Source organism: Hyperolius riggenbachi, chromosome 1, assembly GCF_040937935.1.
Source record: "Hyperolius riggenbachi isolate aHypRig1 chromosome 1, aHypRig1.pri, whole genome shotgun sequence".
Taxonomy (NCBI): domain Eukaryota; kingdom Metazoa; phylum Chordata; class Amphibia; order Anura; family Hyperoliidae; genus Hyperolius; species Hyperolius riggenbachi.
The window spans coordinates 318,742,678-318,765,538 of NC_090646.1; the positions used below are offsets into that span (position 1 = coordinate 318,742,678).

Below are 22,861 nucleotides of genomic sequence, written 5' to 3' on the forward strand. Positions count from 1 at the left end.
CTCAGCCAATGACTGTTGCACAATCTCCTTCACCATTGAAGTCAGATCGCCCACTGGTTCCTCTTCTATAGGAATTGAATAGAAGCAATCTGTACACACTAATTTTCCTGGCATGCATGCTTGTTCACAAGCCCAGCATTTCTTCCTTTCTTTGTCAGAATGAGCGGGATTCTGGGAATCCTTCCTTGAACGAGATTTACTCGATTTTGAGGCGGCATCTTCTCTAGATGTCGATATGTTATCTTCTGGTTGGGAGGCACTGCATAAACGACAGAAGCAAAACAAGAAAGAAGACAAGAATACATCTTGTAAAATTTCTAGATATTTTAGCCTTGAAAAAAGAAAAAGTACTCCATAAAAAATAAGGAGATATAAAATCCAAAAGAGTATTTCCCATGTCCTACCTATATTTATTTGGCTGGTCTGTTTTATGGGCAGATGAGGCCATGTCACTGTCCTCCATAGGTAGTAAGCAGTATTACCTATAGGAGGACATAAGAGATCAGATGTTCTGTACCATTTAAGTACAATCTGCCTGAAAGCATGAATAAATAGTAACAGGCTGTACCTTAAGTAAATGCAAGATGCAGCAGAGAAGCAAGTTTCCAGATATCCTGCGTTTCCACTGAGCAGTTCCCAGGTGTAGTTGGATCCGAGGAATCCACCTGCATATATACAAAATAAGAGGCCCTTAGCCAGTTGCTGCCTCCGCTGTCCATACCAATTATCCTAACCACCTAGCGTGCAGGCCTCACTTACTTGTGAACTTCTTGCTGAGGAGCGGCGCTGGTTGCGAGCGTCCTTCCACACAGCTTCCCCCTGTGAAATCGCAGCGCTCGGCGTCCTACACGCCGAGTTTTGAAGTCTCCTGCTCTGGCCTTGCGAGAACTTCCCCTCCTGACGTCAGTTCCTGCCGGAAGCACTCCTGCGCTCCAGGCTGACACACATCCGGCGCTGCCCAATCAACTATACGCCGGTTTACAGCGTATCTGGCCTCAAAAGATAGAAGAACACGCCCCCAGAAAGACCACCAGAAAGAGGGGGACCACCGCTTATACCTGTTTAAGGTAAAACAGCGAGGCTTCACGCTCAAGGCTTAAGCGTGGTGGCTGCCAAGATAGCAGCAGGTAGGACAAAAAAGAGAGAAAAAACAAAAAGATATTTAAACGTATTGGGGAAAAAAAATGACAGTCCTGGAGGAGGACAGGAAAAAAAGCACTGGATAGGGGAGGACTCAAGATTTATATAGACAGGTCCTGGAGGGGTTAAAGGGCGGGATTAACCCCGTAGTATGCTGACATGGACATTGGAAGGAAACCCATGCAGACACATGGAGAACATACAAACTCCCTGGCTGGGGTATGAATCAGGGACCCAGTGCTATAAGGCTAAAGTGCTATCCACGACTACTCCACTCCGCAGCCCTTATATCTCCCTCTGCTCTAGACTGCACCTAACTGCTGCTGTCTGGTCTTTAATACTGAACATTTTTCTGATTTTACCGAATACCTGTTTGAGAATAGCCAATATTTGAGGTATTTGCTACACAAACTTTACAGATTCGTAGTTTTACTTTTCCAAGCGGTAAAATCAGATGTTTTCTGTATTACCAAATGTGGTAATGATTTGCGAACGGAGGCCATTGGGGCAGTTTATCTCAGTGCTAGGAAAATCAGTCCAAGGCTACAACAGATTTTGTATCTGTATGCCCCAACATTCCTTGCAATGGTCTTATTAAATCTGCCCGTTTTCTTCCTGGGTTGAATGAAAATAGTTTAATTAGGGTCGTAAACAGCACAGGCTGACAATTTTTCAAAAAGTCCAGTATGAGTTTAGCTGCAACAAACTATACAGCTCCGTGGCCGTGCGCCATGTTGCGGGGACGAGCGCGGAGGTGAGTGAAGGAAACGTGCGCGCTCCCAGCCTTCGTTCCAGGGGGGAAGGGGACTTGGAGTACGCGACGTGTGTAGGAATGTGAAAAGTCAGAATTGCCTGGTAGAAGTTACCGATTAAAAGGAGCGTTGCAGTCCAATCTGTGTGACCGTGTCATAGAGCGGCAGTACCGCGTAAGTCTTTCGTAAGTTATGTGGAGTTCAGAGTATGTGATCGTAGATAATTGTTTTTGAAAAACTTTAATTTGTATATGCAGGCACTAGGCCGAGGCTACATGAGGTCGCTTTCTTACATTACTGTCCCGTTTTAAACGAGACGTATTTCTCTGTAAACAATTTCCCAGTACAGGCCGTGTTGTAGTTGAAAATTATGCTTGTAGACAGTGGCGCATTGCTAGCTGGGAAAGGCGCTGTCCAGGGCTGATCCTGGACTCCTAAAAACTTGAACAGCAATGTTGAGTGGGCGTCCCCGCCTTTATCTACTTCAATATGGAGGACGCTGACCAAGGGCGTGACTGCAATGGGAGCTTACGTTTGCCTATGGCGCTTAGCCTTAATTTTATATAACTTTTTGGGGGATTGTTCATAAACATGTATAATCATTATTACACCGGTCGCGCGGGGATTGCCTGCTGAGCTTCCCGTGTAGGTAAGAGGCTGGGCTGTACAAAGCTGTAAAGGTACATTGCCTATACGACTTCCTTCCTGCATTACCTCCTCAGCGCGTTACTTAGAGCTTAGTTTTCAATATAGTTACAGAGGAGATGGTGCTTGTTTATTTTGTTGCGTGGTGATCAACATAAGTCATGCTGGCTTTTTTCTTATTGGGTAAAGCAGCAACACGTGCAATCTGACATATGTTGGGCAAACAATAGTTAATTTGCATATATTCAGCAGTGATGCACTGGGAGACATCTCTAGCTCACTCCAACCTGAATTATCGCAAATTCTTTCTGTTTTAAGAAAGCAAACTTTTGTTTTTTTTGGGCAAACTATAAAATATTGCTAAGGTTAGCTGTATTTGCTACTACTCTGCTACATTTATGACCAGTCATTTTCAAAAGGAACCTTATGCTGGGCATACACGGATGCAATTATGCGCCGGATCGAGCCGCTGGCTCGATGCTGGCGCATCCCCACGGGCATCCCTTATCAGCTGCTCGATTCCCCGCTATTGTCCGCCCGTGGGGGTCGAGCGGGGAAATCTATCTGGCAGGTCATCGACCCTGTCGGATATGATCAATCGAGCCATCAGCGGCTTGATTGATAACAGTGCACCTCGCCGTGTATGCCCAGCATTACATGGGAGACCTATGGAAGCTGTCATATTTTTTTATTTTAAACAATGCCAGTTGCCTGGCAGTCCTGCTGATCTTTCTAGTCAGTAGGGTCTAAATCACACACCTGAAACAAGCTTGTCAGATGTGTTATAGACATCTGATCTGCATTCTTGTTGATGGTCTCTGGCATGCAGATCAGATGTCTATAACAAATCTGACAAGATCAGCTACAAGCTTGTTTTCTGCATTGTGCAGCCATAAATAAGGAAGAGGAGCTGCGCGGTTCCGATCTGATCAGCTACAATGCCTTGTCGTTAATCTTCCGGGGACCGCGCTCAACGACAGAGGACATTAGCCTTCTTGAAGTTATTTCCAAATTTTAGTGTCTGAAAGCGGTTCAATTTTTTTAAAACGTTTTTAGACCCTGAAAATCATACCGCTAGATTGATCTGCGGATGCTCTGCACATTACACACCTCCCATGGATTCCACTCTGGGTTACCGCTCTGAGCTGCGGATTTCCAGCCTGAGCCTGACTCGGGATTACTGCTAAGGAGGTTAGAAGAGAGAGGGAAGCATCAATAGGATCCTGAGGCTTCCCTCTCTTCAGATAGGTATCTGATTTTGTGTACCTGAGCTTTGGCTCGGGTACACTTTAAAGTGTGGACTGATTGCCCTGAAGGGGGCTGGAGGAAGCCCCAGGTATGTATAAAACTTTTCTTTTCATCTGTCTCAGGTACCCTTTAATTCGTATTCACTAAACCAAATTTTAACATGCCGTGTACCGCTTCCACAACCAGGAGCATTCTGCTCTTGCGCAGTAGTGCTGCGCAGGTGTAGTACGCTCCCGGCGGCAGAGTGTGTGTATGCGATCTACGCCCGACTGGCTCAAGTACCTGGACCCATAGCAGAAGATCCAGGTGGCGAAGGAGGACAGCGAGGGACTGATTAGCCTGAAGGGGACTGGAGGAAGCCCCAGGTATGTATACAACTTTAATTTGTCTCAGGTTTACTTTAAGTTACACAGTAGTGCTATACTCTACATATGCACTCCCCACAGAGCTGCAGGGAATCCACTGAGAATGTTGTGCACATTGAACACAGAGGTGTTGTCTATCGCCCATAAACCTGGTTCAGATTGTACCTGAATAATGTGTAATAGAGGAAGAATCGCCTCATTCCCCTGCACCTGCACATCACTCTTAATGTACCCACAGTTACATTGGGCTCTATTCTCAATGATTTACCGCATGCGGAAATGCACTTGCGGTAAATTCCCGACTGAAAAAAACATCTTGACACGCACAAATGTTTCCGCATGAAATTTACCGCATTAATTACCCGCATGTGTAAAAAATGTGATAAAAGTCTGTAGTTTCCGCAAAAAAAACTAAATTCACAAAAAAAGAGGCGCCTTATTTCTGACATAACTACCAAATTTTTATCACCTACTAGTACTTGGTGATATATGTGCTTCCCATTGACTTAAATGGAGTCTGGAGCCTTGAGTCCTGTGTTTGTCCCTTCCCTCCTGCTGATTGGAGGGAAGTGACGCGGGCGGGTAGCGCCGATACAGAGGAGGCGGGGGAGTGGTGCTGACAGACAGCGCATAGGTAAACATTGTGCTGGCGACACGCTGTGTGTCGCCAGCACTGCGGAGGGTATAGCGGCGCGCAGGGGGGTCCTGGAGGCACACCATGGGGCAACAGAGGCTGGTGTTAGTGTGCAAAACCAGCCTCTGTGCCCCACTAACATAATTAAATCCCACCTCGGGTTCTCTTTAAAGGGAACCTAAACTGAGAAGGATATGGATTTTTCCTTTTAAAATAATACCAGTTGCCTGAATCGCCTGCTGATCCTGTGTCTCTAATACTTTTAGCCACAGCCCCTGAACAAGCATGCAGATCAGGTGCTCTGACTGAAGTCAGACTGGATTAGCTGCATGCTTGTTTCAGGGTGTGATTCAGCCACTATTGCAGCCACAGAGATCAGCTGGACTGCCAGGCAACTGGTATTGTTTAACAGGAAACATCCATATCACTCTCAGTTAAGGTTCCCTTTAAGGAACACTGGCCCTTTAGTAGTCAGTGCCAAACAGTTGCCAAATAAGGCCAACCTTTGCCAGGAGATGCCGCGTTACCTCCAGCAGGTGACTTGCCCCACCAGGGGCATGAACACCCTAGACCATTGCTACACGGCACTGAAGGATGCCTACAAGGCAGTCCCATGGCAGCGCTTGGCTCCTCTGATCACTGTCTTGCCCATCTTATCCCCACCTACAGGAGGCGCCTACAATCGGCAAAACCGACCCTTAAGTCCACCAAAATATGGTAAGAGGAGGCCAAGCTCGAACTTCAAGCCTTCTTCGACTGCACCAACTGAAAGTCCCTGGAAGCGCCGAACTTGCACGAGTGGGCAGACATCGCCTTCTGTGAGGACTCTTGTATACCAATCAAATCCTTTAAGGTCTGCCCGAACAACAAGCTACGGCAACTGCAGAGGCGAAAGGAAGTCGCGCACAAGTCCAGCAACCAGTAGAACTACAGGAGGTCAAGAAATGATCTTAATCGGGAAGTGAGGGCTGCCAAAAGGGACTATGCTGAGGATGAAACAAAACTTGCGCGCAAATCACCCCCGAGCCATATGGAAGGTGCTTAGGGCTGCCACGAACTACAAGCCCCCCCCCCCCTGCCAACATGCATCACCCAACCCAGAGCTAGCCCGAAGAACACAGCAGACTCTCCTGCAGGTTTCAGAGCCAGGAAGAACCGGGGGAGCACCTGGAATCGCCCATGCCCCGAGAATAACATCATAATAACATAACCTCCCATATGGTCTAGCGGTTAGGATTCCTGGTTTTCACCCAGGCAGCCCAGGTTCGACTCCCGGTATGGGACAGGTTTAACTTTGGGCAGCACGGTGGCATAGTGTTTAGCACTCTTGCCTTGCAACACTGGGTTCCCGGTTCAAATCCCAGCTAGGTCAACACCTGCAAGGAGTTTGTATGTTCTCCCCGTGTCTGCATGCGTTTCCTCCCACATTCCAAAAACATACAGATTAAGTTTATTGGCTTCCCCTTAAATTGGCCCTAGACACAATACATGCATGGACATATGACTATGGTAGGGACTAGATTTTGAGCACCTCTGAGGGACAGTTAGTGACAAGACAATATTCTCTGTACAGCACTGCGTAATATGTAGGCGCTATATAAATACTTAAAATATATAAATAAAGCCCACCCCCTCCCTTGGTACTGAGCAAGGCTGATGTCCTGCAACTCCTGTCAACGTTAAACACCAGGAAAGCCTCTGGACCCGATGGGGTGTCCCCAGCCTGCCTGAAAACCTGCTCCAGGCAACTCGCTCCCATCACCTCCGCCATCTTCACCAAGTCACTAAAGGAAGGCAAGGTCCCCGCATGCTTCAGAAGGTCGACCATCATACCTGTCCTCAAGAAACGGGGTCTCCATTCTAACAACTGACGCCCATCATAATAAAAACTCTGGAGCGAGCGGTCCTATCCAACCTCAAGCTCTCCACCTCGCCCCTTCTAGACCCCTATCAGTTCACGTACAGGGCTAACAGGTCCACTGACGATGCAGTAAATATCTGCCTTGAGTTCATCTATGACCACCTGGACAGACTAGACATGTACGCCAGAATACTACTCCTGGACTTCAGCTCAGCTTTTAGCACCATCTGCCCACACATTCTTCAGGAAGAACTAGCCGCACTTGGAGTGCAACCAGCAGGACCCAAATCGTCAGGCTGGATGACATCCAATCACAAATTATGACCACAAACACAGGTGCTCCTCAAGGCTGCGTCCTGTTTCCACTACTGTTCTCCCTTTTACACAAACAACTGCAGATCCAAGGCAGACTCCGTTAAAGAACAAGCGACACCCATGCTAACCTAGAAATAAAAACCACATATATAAGTAGATAAATGCTACTTCTACTTACATAACAGATGTATTGTGCTATTAACGTAATGATTCCTGTGAATTTTATGAAGGAAAAGCAGAAAATCCTATTCTAGGCAGTGGCCATCTTGCCAAGCTAATGCTGACATCATATCCTCCCTGACTCTTGTTTTCCCCCCTCCCTTCTCTTGCTCATTGTGTATTCATTAGCTGCCCTCCTCCAAGTCTTCAGACATTCCCACTGAGGTGTCACAATCACTGAGTCACCTCAGCTTTGCTTGTAAACACAAGTAATCAGAGGGTGTTTCTGATAAGCAGCTAGGCAGGGAAATAAATGGAAGAGGAGGATTATATTATAGATAAAAGAACTCCCAGCATTCAACTCTTTGGCACTGTTTGACACTAGGGCCAGTGCTCCTAAAGTATATAACTACAAACCATAACAGCAGAAAAAGTTTTGCAAGTTTTGAATGCAGGATTAGCATCTTTATCACTTAATACACTCAGACCAGTTGCTGTTGAAATTAGATTTTTATGGTGACAATACCGCTTTAAGGTCATCAACCGTGTTCTCCCCAGGCTTTTTTTAGCCGGGTGCTCCACCCGGCTAGATTTTGTGAGCACCCGGCTGTCATCGGGTCACCTCCTCCTATGCTATAAGCAGAGTTGCGCACAGAAGCACCGGCCCTGCATTCTCTCATATTGCCCCACCTGGCTACTTCTTCATGCCACCCGGCAGGAAAATTTTTGGGGGGAGAACACAGATCAAGTTTGCTGACGATAGCACCATTGTCGGCCTTGTTACCAAGGATAACGTCCAGGAGTAGCGTCAGCGGGTTGAGAGTATCTCCCATGGATTGGAGTTTTATCTTATTAAAGAGAAGTGGAAGACATACAGTGCCAGTGGGGTTAATTCATCAAACGCTAGATCCACCTGTTGTTTTAGGTGGCCAACATCTGGTGAGCACGGAATATTGGGGAGTGTGAAGCAAGCTGTGTGATCACGAGTTGTGCACCAATCACTGAGACACGGGTGTTTGTGGACTTATTGAAACAGAATTATGCTATGTGGAGCTTGTTTTGAATTTATAGGAACTTGTAGCAGAGTGGAGAGCGCAGTTCAGCTATTGATATTTTCTACCTGTAACAGTGAAACAGCGATCCCACCATTATTTCTTTGCAGAACGTTCTTAAAGGGAAGATCCAGGCAAAAAAAAAAAAAAAAAAAAAAAAAAAAAGTTTCACTTACCTGGGCTTCTACCAGTCCCATGCAGCCATCCTGTGCCCTCGTAGTCACTTACTGCTGCTCCAGTCCCCCGCCGGCAGCTAGTTTAATTTTTGCTGACCTCGGAGGTCAGGGGGCGCATTGCGTACATTTTTACGCATTCCTGCTAGTGCAGGAACATTAACACGTACATTTTTACGCGTTAGTGGTGTAAAAGTTTACACGTTGCACCACTAACACGTAAAAATGTATGTGTTAATGTTCCTGCAGTAGCGGGAATGCGTAAAAATGTACGCAATGCTCCCCCCGAGGTAGAAGCCCCAGGTAAGTGAAACCCTTTTTTTTTTTTTGTCATTTACAGAGATATGTCCCCCACCCAGCATGGGTATATGTAAAAATACGCCACAAAACACATTATACTACTTCTCCTGAGTATGGCGGTACCACGTGTGGCACTTTTTTGCACCCTAACTGCGCAAAGGGGCCCAAAGTCCAATGAGCACCTTTAGCCTTTACAGGGGTGCTTACAATTTAGCACCCCCCAAAATGCCAGGAGAGTAAACGCACCCCACAAATGACCCCATTTTGGAAAGTAGACACTTCAAGGTATTCAGAGTGAGTGAGTCCGTGGCAGATTTTTTTTTTTTTTTGTCACAAGTTAGCAGAAATGGAAACCTTTTTTTCTTTTTTGTCGTCTCAAAGTGTAATTTTCCGCTAACTTGTGACAAAAACTAAAATCTTCTATGAACTCACCATGCTTCTCAGTGAATACTTTGGGATGTCTTCTTTCCAAAATGGGGGTCATGGGGGGGGGGGGGGTATTTATACTATCCTGGAATTTTAGCACCTCATGAAACATGGCAGGTGCTCAGAAAAGTCAGAGATGCTTCAAAATGGGAAAATTCACTTTTGGCACCATAGTTTGTAAACGCTATAACTTTTACCCAATACAATAAATATACACTGAATGTTTTTTTTTTTTTTTATCATCAATTAGCACAATAAATTTGGACAAAAATGCATACAGAAATTTTACTTTATTTGGAAAATGTCAGCACAGAAAGTAAAAAAAAATCTTTTTTTTTTTTTTTTTTTTGACAAAATTCATGTCTTTTTTTGATGAATATAATAAAAACTAAAACTCGCAGCAACAATCAAATACCACCAAAAGAAAGCTGTATCAGTGACAAGAAAAGGAGGTAAAATTAATTTAGATAGTAGGTTGTATGACCGAGCAATTAACCGTGAAAGCTGCAGTGGTCTGAATGGAGAAAAAGGCTGTGGTCCTCAAGGGCCGAAAAGACTGTGATCCTTAAGTGGTTAATGGGGAGGTGCTGAAAGGGGTGTGGCAAGCAAAACATCAATATGAACTTCCGCACACTCATGCAAATCCTCATGCGACTCCATTTATAAAAATCATGCAGCAATCAATGCTGTTCCTACAGCTAAGTTAAAAGCTGGGATCTTCGTTACAAGAATAAAGTCTCTTGCGTAGTCACATACACCGTGTAGAGGTAGCCCAGTGTTGTATGTATCCTAACTCTGGCCCTGTAACATGCATAGCACAAACATGCACGCATTCAGCGCATCAAAACCTAATCCATCTAAGGAATAGGAGCACATATCCTCTCTGGGGCAGATAGTGCATCTAACTAATCCTGCAAGGGAGCTGCTAGTACCTACATATGTACCATGCGAACATACCAGCAAGCTGTGTGTTAAGATCCCTCCGCTGATAAGAGGGAAGGGGCGTGGGTGGGGAGCGGCGCTGAATGGCACCACAAAGGTAAATAGCGTGCTAGCGACAAGGTGCTTGTTGCTAGCACGGCGGTTTTTATTACGGGGGACAGAAGAGCGCAGGGAGGGTAGGCTGGGGGCACATTATACGGCAACAGAGCCTGGTGATAATATGCACAACTAGACTCTAAGCCTTACTAACATTATTAAATCCTACCTCGGGTTCTCTTCAGGGCTTGTTTTTAGGGTGTGCTCAGTGTGGCTCTGCATTGCGTGTGACTCTCCAGGAGGGTGGTGCTTGCAATCCCATTTATTATACTGAATGGGATCACGGGCACAATCGACCCGAAATGCAGGCAACCATGCGTTGCGGTTCAGCTGTGAATTGCAGCGCATGTATGGAAACATCAGAGTACAGTCTATGCACTCTCTGAAGTCCCTGTGATCACGTTTCCATAAATGCGCCTGAAAGCGTGCTATATGGAAACGAGCCCTAAGGGCTCTCTCACACTAACACACTAAGTTCGATGTGGCGTTAAGGTCGCACAACGTGCCCCTAACGCAGCGTATGTAGGTTATAAAATTGGACGTTATTTTGTACTACGTTGTGTCTCTTGGTGTGCCGTTTTCGTCGCACACTGATAGAACTAAAACACACAACGCAGCAAATGTATTGCTAAACGCACAGCATGCAGCACTTTCTAAATATTGCTACACGTTACACACAACACAACGTGTGCACTGTGAATGTCGCACAGACTTTGCATTGCTGTGCGTTAGTCTGCATTGGAACATTTTCTAACGTGCGACTTTAACGTCGCACTGTGAAAGAGGCCTTATCTTGCATTTTTGTAACCACTCCTACCTTTTTGGCATATCATTTCTTAACATGCACTTTTGTAGGATTGCAAAGTGCTGCAGTTCAGCAGTTCAGCACCCACAAAACTCAGTCTAAATACATTACCGGTTTTGTATGTTTATCTTTTATGTGAAACACGTTTTTATAAATGGCTAATTTTGTGGATTTAATTATATTAATCTTATTTATTTTTTTGTTTTTATAGCTTTCATCATGGCTACTCAAATGGTTAGTCAAGCCAGTGGTAGTGGTTTATTCTGCAACAGTGGTAGCTTTGGAATTAGTGACATGTATGGATTACATGATCTTTCAAAAGCAGAAATAACAGCTCCTCGATTGATAATGCTAGCAAATGTTGCTCTTACTGGAGAGCTTAGTAATGGATGCTGTGATTACGCTTTGGAAGAGGACAGACAAATGGCTGAATTGACCACAGTATATGAAAATAGTTTTTCTGATAGTGAAGGAGAAAGAATGGAAACAGAAGACTCAGTAATGGGAAGTGAAGAAGCTATCTTTGAGACAATGGAAACTGAACACCATCAAGTAGAAACTGAGGAAATATCTAACAGTCAAAGTGCTACCCATGATAATTGCAAAGAAGCTGAACCTCAAAAATATGTTGAGACCCTGCCTGTTGCTGAAGAAAAAAATAAGAATATTAAAAGTAAGCCTTTTCAATGTAGGCCTTGCCAGTACAAAGCTGAATCGGAAGAAGAGTTTGTTCATCATATCAAAGACCACAGTGCCAAGAGATATATTAATAATGACGCAAACACAAACTCTCTAGATTCTGGTTCTTGCTCCACAGAGGAGTCAGATGTTTCCAAAGGACCGATACGTTGTGACCGTTGTGGCTATAACACAAATCGCATTGATCACTATTTGGCACACTTGAAGCACCACAACAAAAGTGCAGAAAATGAGAGAGTTTACAAATGCACAATCTGTACGTACACCACAGTCAGCGAGTATCACTGGAAGAAACATCTTCGCAACCACTTTCCACGAATTGTTTATACGTGCTCACAGTGCTCTTATTTTTCGGATCGTAAGAATAACTACATTCAGCATATAAGGACACATACAGGTAACTTCATATGTTAAACATTGAAATAGATTTTTAACTTTTCAAATGTTTAAAGAAAACAGTTTGCTATGGTGTTTTTTGTGCCGTGACATAGAATTATTATACCCAGAATGCATGTATTTAGTATGAAATTGTGGACCTCTCTGTGAGCAATACACCTTGTAGTAATGGAACTGGGAGATAAATGACATTGTAGAGCTTCAAATTTTATAGGCAAGTTTTGGGGCTTATTTAGTAACAATTCCAGCACACTTATAAAAGGTTTTGAGATTTTAAGTATGAACTGACCTTGTTCTGTTTCAGGAAAGATCTTTGTAATGTACAAGTTCTGCTGTAACAAGCCGGCATATCCTTTATTATGGAAAGGGTATAGGAAAAGTGACCTTCTGCTGTAGGACAATGACCTGTTGTTGTAGAACAATCAGTTGAAAAAAAAAATCAAGCTGAAAGATTGTTGGGGATGCTAGGTTTGATGGGGGTCAGATGTAGATTGTTGGGCAACAAAAACCTAAATGTTAGGCAGCAACCACCTATATTTCTTAACTTTTCCCAAAACCAAGCTTTATTTGTTGGTAGAAAAAATAATAGTACAGACATTCCAAACCTCATTGATATTAAATACTTGCAAATAGATACGATTCCAGGAGCAACACACTGTATACTTATACAAAAATCCACATCTTAAATCTGCAATCTTCATAAAAGGCAACATTGTATATAAAAATCAGATATACTTATCGCCACATCAAGCATTCAGGAGATGGGCAGAATGGTCGACAATTGTTTCGCCCTGCTATGTAGGCTTTATCATGACCGTATGACCCCTCTCAGCACACAGATCCACTATATATCGAATGCTCCGGCCACCACTCCCATAATCTAGCAATGAGGGACAATCGCATACCTAATGGAATCAGGACTCTCACCTGTGTTGGCTTTCTTTTTTGTGCCGTTATATCACATGGGTGTGATACACCAATGGCTGGAAGCATGTAATTATCTCAAGCATGCTGTGAAACATCACCAGCGCACCATACACGTTATACCTGCTTTCTCAATCATTGACAACCACTAAGCAGGCGTGGAACGCAACCTCGCGTTCGTCCGCATGACTTAACCTGAAAGTACGTCACCTTCAAGCTTACATCCATGTCCCAGCGCGGCAATACGTACGCATACGGAAATCGCAACCAGTTGACTACGTTGTAAAGGGTTGGTTGAGTGGGTCAGTGTGTGTGTGTGTGTGTGTGTGTGTGTGTGTGTATAGATATAGATAGACTGTAGCATCTGCTTATCGTCTCGTAAGCCTTCATAGAGATGTAAGAGTTGTGCAGCTAAGTAATATGAATAGCAATTAGGAAGGGTTATACCTTCTTTGGAATTTTGTAGATAAAAACAGGGAACACCAAGAGCCCCAATAGTGTAATTCGTACTGGACAAGGTGGCAATACGTTTGTATTGCTAGATACTCACAAGTCAGGGTCACCAGCAGGCAACCACTGTAAATGCAGGTGGGGAGATTGTCCTGACCCCACTCAGGATTAAGAAGTCGCTCTCTGTAGAAAGGAAGAAAGGGTAGCAACCCTCCACCAAGGGTGGACTCAAGATTGTATACAATGAACAGAGGCGCCAAAAGTATAAGATTAGATTAAATGAGCTTAAAAACCAACTTAAATGGCAAAATTGAAGGAGGAAGTAGTGGTCTTACCTCCCTCAAGCAGACACGACAACGACTGCGGTTCAGACAGTCAAACACATTTATTAGGAACTCCGAAAAGAAATGCAACGCGTTTCGCAGGTTCAACCCCGCTTCATCAGGCAATATAGGGAGGAGTATCAAACTGAAAATGCCAGAGACCAAAGTATGAATACACTCGTACAATCATAAATGTGTTATTATATAATATTCAAAAATAGTGATTTCAATATAATAAACTGAGTTCGAATGCAAAACTATGGATTAAATATATAAGGTAAGCCCATGATTTAATTAATTTCGGAATAAATGTATCTTGGAAAAACACATATACATAGCCCAACATGGTAATGCATATGGTTCCCTCAATTAACTCAATAAATTGAGTTCAAATGCAAAACTATGGATTTTGTATATTCAGTATGTCAATAAAACAAATCTCAGAACAAATGTATCTCGGAACAACCCATAGCCAAACATGGCAGTGCAGAGAAATTGCAGCAAATGAGTGATTGTTTTAACTGATCTAATGCAACATCCATGTGCTGCATATGGATTGAGGTAGTAGGTGTTTAGTAATAAATAATAGTGTATTCAGTATCAGGTATTTGTCCTGGATAAGGAGTGACTAAACAAAAAGTAATAAAGGTTTTGCTGGTATCACTCTTAGGATGTGTAAAGCATAATTCTACAAACTAGGAGTCAAGATTCCAAAAGATGTAGCAAAGTGACTTGCCAATCTGCACAAGGATTCAAATTTAAGCGCCTCTGTAATGAAAGAGCAAGCCATAGCAGCTTATAGGTGTTGGGTGAGTATGGGCCAATCAGGGACTGCTATGTGGACAGTGTGGACAGGCCAGTGATGTAACCAGTGATGTAATGCTGGGCGGGGAAGGAAGAGGGAGGAAAAAAAAGGGGAATTGTGTTTAAAAAAATTCTTAACTGAGGATAGGTAACCTCAGTGGTAAGCATGACCAGATCTGGTAATATAGTACGAAGGTCGGGGCTTCATTGCCTAATGTAGCAATAGACACAACAACAACAACATTTGCATAGATCATCCAATAAATATCCAATAAAAATTATATATAAGATAAAAAATATAAAAAGATATAAAATTAATTGCTACATACCGGTATATAAAAATGAATAGTTACCTAAATTAGGAAAGAATATCTAAAAAGAAGAAAAATGGGAGGAGGGAAAGGAAGGGGATTTTAGGGGGGAAGGGGGGGGGGGACAAGAAAGGAGAGGAGGGGGGAGGGTTTGGTAAATAAGGCAGGCAGTTGACTGTCAACAGCTGTTTGGACTGACATTTTAGTATAAAGCCAATTATATGAACAAATTATATACAGTGCATATCATATAACATCATATAAAAATGATAAAAATGTAAATATAGAATTAAGAGAGAGGACTAGTTAAAAAGTCTTAACGGAATGTGGATAGTAATAATTCAATAGATTTTTTTCTAAAACTTCGTTAAGACCCTCAGGAACTAGCGTCCTGAGGATTTGGATCCAGTACATCTCCAATTTTTTCAGTTTGTCATAGGCCACTGGTTCTGTTGCATTAATTTAATCTATTAGGGTGATGGTGAAGGTGCTGGGGTCCCCGTGGTGAATCTGGTGGAAGTGACATGAAACACTGTGCAGGGGGAATTTAAGAATATTTCTTTTGTGTTGGCCTATTCTGCTACGTGCCTCCTGTGTGGTTCTGCCTACGTACTGGAGACGGCAGGCACAAGAGATCAGATAAATGATGAATTTGGATTGGCAAAATATACGTCTTTTTATACTATATTGGATACCAGTGGTATTGAACATGAAAGTGGAGGTGTTCAGTACAAATGTACATGCTGCGCAACGGGTCTGGCTGCAGGACCATGAGCCTGGCATCGGTGGATTGGAAACAGGTGTATGGTTAGTTTTATTGCAGCGTAGTTTGCTGGGAGCTAAAAGGTTACGAAGGTTTGGGGCTCGTCTATATGTGATGAGGGGACGGGTGGGTAATATTGGTTTAAGGTATGGATCCTGGAGGAGAATTTCCCAGCGTTTTTGTAATATCGATTTTATGCCTTGATGTTCTTTGCAATATCTGGTTATGAATCTAGGTGGGGTGTTGTTGGGGACATCGGTGCTGGGTATGTTCTGGGTGGTGGGGGCGGTATTTTGGCTTTGTGTCTGGCATCGCGAATACGTTTTTTAGGATATTTTCTATCTGAAAATTGCTTAGTTAGAATGTCGAATTGTATATTGTAATCGTGTGGGTCGGTGCAATTCCTGAAGATACGTTGAAACTGATTGTAGGGAGTATTCTGGGTCCAGGGGCGATGGTGAAAGCTGTTAAAATGTATGAAATTATTGGCATCTACGGTTTTAAAAAAGGTTTTTGTTTTGATTTTGTCATGTTCTATAAAGATGGTTAAGTCAAGAAAATCGATGGAGGTGGGGTGATGTTGGGAAGTGAAATGGAGGCCGGCTTTATTGCTGTTGAGGAATGTTATGAAGGAGGAGATAAGTGTGGTGTCGCCCTTCCAAAAGAAAAACAGGTCATCAATATATCGTTTATAGAGTATAATGTTATCTTTAAAAGGATGATCATTCTGGAATAGTTGTAATTCTACGTAACCCATTGTAAGATTTGCATACGAGGGGGCAAATGAACTGCCCATTGCTGTGCTGCTGATCTGGTGGTAATATTTATCATTTAAATGAGAAAATATTATTGTTCAAGATAAATTCTGTACATTGTAAGAGGAACTGTTGTTGGTCGTATGGCATAGAGGGAACTGTAGAAAGGTAGAATTGTATGGCTGTTAGGCCAAACTGGTGGGGAATGTTAGTATATAGTGATGTAATATCGCACGTGAGCCAGTCATAATTAATAGACCAAGAGGTGTGGGTTAGCAGCTGTATGAGGTGATATGAATCTTTGAGATATGAGGGTAGATTGGTGACTATAGGCTGTAGGTGTCGGTCAATGAAGCGTGAAAAGTTGCTGGTCATGAAGTCGATGCCAGAGATAATGGTTCTACCGGGTGGTTTCTGGAGATTTATATGAATCTTGGGGAGATAATAGAAGAACGGGGTTTTGGGGTGGTGAATAAGAATAAAATTGCGTTCATTTTTTGTAATGATGTCTTGTAGTAAGGCCTGGTTGATGAAATCTTTCAAAATTTTGTTTATTGTCTCGGTGGGGTCAGAAGAAAGGGAATTATAGTGTTTAGGATCATTAAGAAGTTTGATTCTTTCAAGTAATCTGAACAGTTGAGGAGGACAATGCCTCCCCCTTTGTCTGCCGGTTTGATAACCAATTGACGGTCTTTGAGGAGTGATTTGGTTTACTCCCAACCTTACTCCCAAAGAGAACTCCGCCCTCAAATCACTCCTCAAAGACCGTCAATTGGTTATCAAACCGCAGACAAAGGGGGAGGCATTGTCCTCCTCAACTGTTCAGATTACTTGGAAGAATCAAACTTCTTAATGATCCTAAACACTATAATTCCCTTTCTTCTGACCCCACCGAGACAATAAACAAAATTTTGAAAGATTTCATCAACCAGGCCTTACTACAAGACATCATTACAAAAAATGAACGCAATTTTATTCTTAATCACGACCCCAAAACCCCGTTCTTCTATTATCTCCCCAAGATTCATATAAATCTCCAGAAACCACCCGGTAGAACCATTATCTCCGGCATCGACTTCATGACCAGCAACTTTTCACGCTTCATTGACCGACACCTACAGCCTATAGTCACCAATCTACCCTCATATCTCAAAGATTCATATCACCTCATACAGCTGCTAACCCACACCTCTTGGTCCCTGGATTATCACTGGCTCACCTGCGATATTACATAGTTACATAGTTATTTTGGTTGAAAAAAGACATACGTCCATCGAGTTCAACCAGTATAAAGTACAACACCAGCCTGCTCCCTCACATATCCCTGTTGATCCAGAGGAAGGTGAAAAAACCCTTACAAGGCATGGTCCAATTAGCCCCTAAAGGGAAAAATTCCTTCCCGACTCCAGATGGCAATCAGATAAAATCCCTGGATCAACATCGTTAGGCATTACCTAGTAATTGTAGCGATGGATGTCTTTCAACGCAAGGAAAGCATCTAAGCCCCCTTTAAATGCAGGTATAGAGTTTGCCATAACGACTTCCTGTGGCAATGCATTCCACATCTTAATCACTCTTACTGTAAAGAACCCTTTCCTAAATAAATGGCTAAAACGTTTTTCCTCCATGCGCAGATCATGTCCTCTAGTCCTTTGAGAAGGCCTAGGGACAAAAAGCTCATCCGCCAAGCTATTTTATTGCCCTCTGATGTATTTATACATGTTAATTAGATCCCCTCTAAGGCGTCTTTTCTCTAGACTAAATAAACCCAGTTTATCTAACCTTTCTTGATAAGTGATCCCTTCCATCCCACTTATCAATTTTGTTGCTAGTCTCTGCACCTGCTCTAAAACTGCAATATCTTTTTTGTAATGTGGTGCCCAGAACTGAATTCCATATTCCAGATGTGGCCTTACTAGAGAGTTATACAGGGGCAATATTATGCTAGCATCTCGAGTTTTTATTTCCCTTTTAATGCATCCCAAAATCTTGTTAGCTTTAGCTGCAGCGGCTTGGCATTGAGTACGATTATTTAACTTGTTGTCGATGAGTACTCCTAAGTCCTTCTCCAAGTTTGATGTCCCCAACTGTATCCCATTTATTTTGTATGGTGCTAGACCATTAGTACGTCCAAAATGCATGACTTTACATTTGTCAACATTGAATTTCATCTGCCATGTATGTGCCCATATAGCCATCCTATCCAGATCCTTTTGCAAAATGACACCATCTTCCTGAGAGTTGATGGTTCTGCACAATTTTGTATCATCTGCAAAAATAGCAACATTGCTCACTACTGCATCTACTAGGTCATTAATAAATAAATTAAAGAGCACTGGACCGAGAACAGACCCCTGTGGGACCCCACTGCTAACAGTCTCCCATTTTGAATACGATCCATTGACCACAACTCTTTTTTTCTGTCCATTAGCCAGTTCCCTATCCATGCACACAGACTCTTCCCCAGTCCTTGCATCCTCAACTTTTGCACCAGACTTTTGTGGGGAACAGTGTCGAAGGCCTTTGCAAAGTCCAAGTATATCACATCTACAGCATTCCCAATATCCATATAAGCATTCACTACCTCATAAAAGCTGAGCATGTTAGTCAAACAGGACCTGTCTTTAGTAAACCCATGTTGATGCTGAGAAATAAGATTTTCTACTATGAAGTCATGTATAGTATCTCTTAGTAAACCCTCAAATAGTTTGCATACAACTGATGTTAAGCTTACAGGTCTATAATTTCCTGGATCTGATTTTTTTAGGACTTGAGGATGCATGCCATCCGGGCCAGGTGCCTTGTCTATTTTTAATTTATTTAGTCTTGCCTTCACTTCTTCCTGCGTTAAGTATTTAATATTACAGTTAGAAGATTGAGACTCTTCCGCCTCTGTAGTTTGCAACAGTGCTGTTTCTTTTGTGAAGACAGAAGCAAAGAAATCATTTAATAACTCTGCCTTACCTTGGTCATCCACCATTGAGTTCCCACCCTCATCCTTTAGGAGTCCTATACAGTCAACCTTTCTTTTTTTAGAGTTAATGTACTTGTAAAACTTTTTTGGGTTAGATTTGATATCCTTAGCGATTTGTTTTTCAGCTTCAATCTTTGCCTGCCTAATTTCTTTTTTACAATTTTTATTGCACTCCTTATAATTGCTTAGTGCAGCCTCGGTCCCCTCCTGTTTTAAGACCTTATAGGCATTCTTTTTCCTCTTCATTTTATCTTTAACCTTTCTATTCATCCATAGAGGCCTTTTTTTATTCCTAGATATTTTGTTTCCATATGGGATATACATACTACAATATTGATTGAGTATAAGTTTAAAAGCTTGCCATTTCCCTTCAGTGTCTTCCCCTTGTAGTACATTATCCCAGTTCACCAAACTTAGTGCCTGCCTAATTTGATTGAACTTTGCTTTTCTAAAATTCATAGTTTTAGTGGTCCCACTGACCCGTGGCCTATCAGTCACCAGATCAAACGTTATCATGTTGTGATCACTATTCCCCAAATGTTCTTGAACCTGCACATTATCTGGTCTATTAGAAATGATCAGATCCAGTAACGCATTCCCCCTAGTTGGTTCAGTTACCATTTGAGTCAAGTAATTGTCCTGTAGTGCTGCCAGAAATCTGCTGCTTTTACCAGAATGGGTAGCCTCAATACTCCAGCCAATGTCTGGAAAGTTGAAGTCGCCCATAATTATGACCTCATTTTTACTTGCAGCTTTTTCAATCTGCTGTAGTAATCGCAGTTCTGCAGCTTCATTAATAAGAGGTGGCCTGTAGCATACCCCAATAAGCAATTGGCAACTTTTATTTCCACCATGAATATTTACCCAAACGGACTCCACATCTTCGCAATCTTCCTCCATCTCATCGTTGAGGACAGCTGTAAGAGAATTCTTAGCAAAAAGACAAACCCCTGCACCTTTTTTCCCTGTTCTATCCCTCCTAAACACATTGTATCCTTTTAAATTAGCTATCCAGTCATGGCTTTCATCCAGCCATGTCTCGGTTATTCCCACAATGTCATAGCCTTTGTCATTCAGAATGAACTCTAGTTCGTCTGTTTTATTTGCAAGGCTCCGAGCATTGGTTACCATGCACGTTATATTTTTACCACCACATTTACCAATTTTGTTTACATGAAATGGGCTACTTTAATTTTTACCAACCTCCTTAATCTTTACACTGTCCCCACCCCCCTCTCCACCCCCCCATAATGTTAGGTTCCCACTGTCTTTTTACCTCATCCTTTTCTTTGTATTGAGATTTTATCCTCCCGCCTCCCCCCAGATCCTAGTGTAAAATCTCCTCCAACCGTTTAGCCATCTTCTCCCATCACTATATACTAACATTCCCCACCAGTTTGGCCTAACAGCCATACAATTCTACCTTTCTACAGTTCCCTCTATGCCATACGACCAACAACCGTTCCTCTTACAATGTACAGAATTTATCTTAAACAATATTTTCTCATTTAATGATAAATATTACCACCAGATCAGCGGCACAGCAATGGGCAGTTCATTTGCCACCTCGTATGCAAATCTTACAATGGGTTACATAGAATTACAACTATTCCAGAATGATCATCCTTTTAAAGATAACATTATACTCTATAAACGATATATTGATGACCTGTTTTTCTTTTGGAAGGGCGACACCACACTTATCCCCTCCTTCATAACATTCCTCAACAGCAATAAAGTTGGCCTCCATTTCACTGCCCAACATCACCCCACCTCCATCGATTTTTCTTGACTTAACCATCTTATTCAAAACAAAAACCTTTTTTAAAACCGTAGATGCCAATAATTTCATACATTTTAACAGCTTTCACTATCGCCCCTGGACCCAGAATACTCCCTACAATCGGTTTCAACGTATCTTCAGGAATTGCACCGACCCACACGATTACAATATACAATCGACATTCTAACTAAGCAATTTTCAGATAGAAAATATCCTAAAAAACGTATTCGCGATGCCAGACACAAAGCCAAAATACGGCCCCCCACCACCCAGAACATAACCAGCACCGATGTCACCAACAACCCCCCACCTAGATTCATAACCAGATATTGTAAAGAACATCAAGGCATAAAATCTATATTACAAAAACGCTGGGAAATTCTCCTCCAGGATCCATACCTTAAACCAATATTACCCACCCGTCCCCTCATCACATATAGACGAGCCCCAAACCTTCGTAACCTTTTAGCTCCCAGCAAACTACGCTGCAATAAAACTAACCATACACCTGTTTCCAATCCACCGATGCCGGCTCATGGTCCTGCAGCCAGACCCGTTGCGCAGCATGTACATTTGTACTGAACACCTCCACTTTCATGTTCAATACCACTGGTATCCAATATAGTATAAAAAGACGTATATTTTGCCAATCCAAATTCATCATTTATCTGATCTATTGTGCCTGCCGTCTCCAGTACATAGGCAGAACCACACAGGAGGCATGTAGCAGAATAGGCCAACACAAAATAAATATTCTTAACAAATTCCCCCTGCACAGTGTTTCACGTCACTTCCACCAGATTCACCACGGGGACCCCAGCACCTTCACCATCACCCTAATAGATTAAATTAATGCAACAGAACCAGCGGCCTATGACAAACTGAAAAAATTGGAGATGTACTGGATCCAAACCCTCAGGACGCTAGTTCCTGAGGGTCTCAACGAAGTTTTTTAGAAAAAAATCTATTGAATTATTACTATCCACATTCCGTTAAGACTTTTTAACTAATCCTCTCTCTTAATTCTTTCTATATTTTATATTTACATTTTTATATGATGTTATATGATATGCACTGTATATAATTTGTTCATATAATTGACTTTATACTAAATTGTCAGTCCAAACAGCTGTTGACAGTCAACAACTCCCTTATTTCCCAAACCCTCCCCCCTCCTCTCTTCCCCCTTCTTGTTCCCCCCTCTTCCCCCCCTCAAATCCCCTTCCCCCCCTAAAATCCCCTTCCTTTCCCACCTCCCATTTTCTTCTTTTTAGGAATTCTTTCCTAATTTAGGTAACTATTCATTTTTATATATGTATTAATTAATTTTATATCTTTTTATATTTTTTATCTTATATATAATTTTTATTGGATATTTATTGGATGATCTATGCAAATGTTGTTGTTGTTGTGTCTATTTCTACATTAGGCAATGAAGCCCCGACCTTCGTACTATATTACCAGATCTGGTCATGCTTACCACTGAGGTTACCATTCCTCAGTTAAGAATTTTTCAAACACAATTCCCCCCCCCCCCTTTTTTTTTTTTTACCCCTCTTCCTTCCCCGCCCAGCATTACATCACTGGTTACATCACTGGCCTGTCCACATGGCAGTCCCTGATTGGCCCATACTCACCCAACACCTATTTAAGCTGCTATGGCTTGCTCTTTCATTACAGAGGCGCTTAATTTGAATCCTTGTGTAGATTGGTAAGTCACTCTGCTACATCTTTTGGAATCTTGACTCCTAGTTTGTATAATTATG

The 22,861-nt window shown here is 42.5% G+C and overlaps 1 protein-coding gene across 4 annotated transcripts in view; it reads left to right on the forward strand.

The window, feature by feature from the left end:
- Positions 1-1,940: 1,940 nt before the first annotated feature.
- The window catches only part of REST (RE1 silencing transcription factor), a 145,091-nt gene continuing 124,170 nt past the window's right edge, over positions 1,941-22,861 (forward strand). For 3 of the 4 annotated variants that reach the window (XR_011020491.1, XM_068233839.1, XM_068233837.1), the window contains exons 1-2: positions 1,941-2,066; positions 11,125-12,009. Coding sequence is in view for 3 of the 4 variants with exons in the window: in XM_068233839.1 (XP_068089940.1) it covers positions 11,133-12,009 (877 nt within the window). In the remaining variant the exon portion in view is untranslated. Of the gene's footprint in view, positions 2,078-11,124; positions 12,010-22,861 lie in introns of all 4 variants that reach the window. The other variant, XM_068233838.1, reaches the window with a different exon arrangement.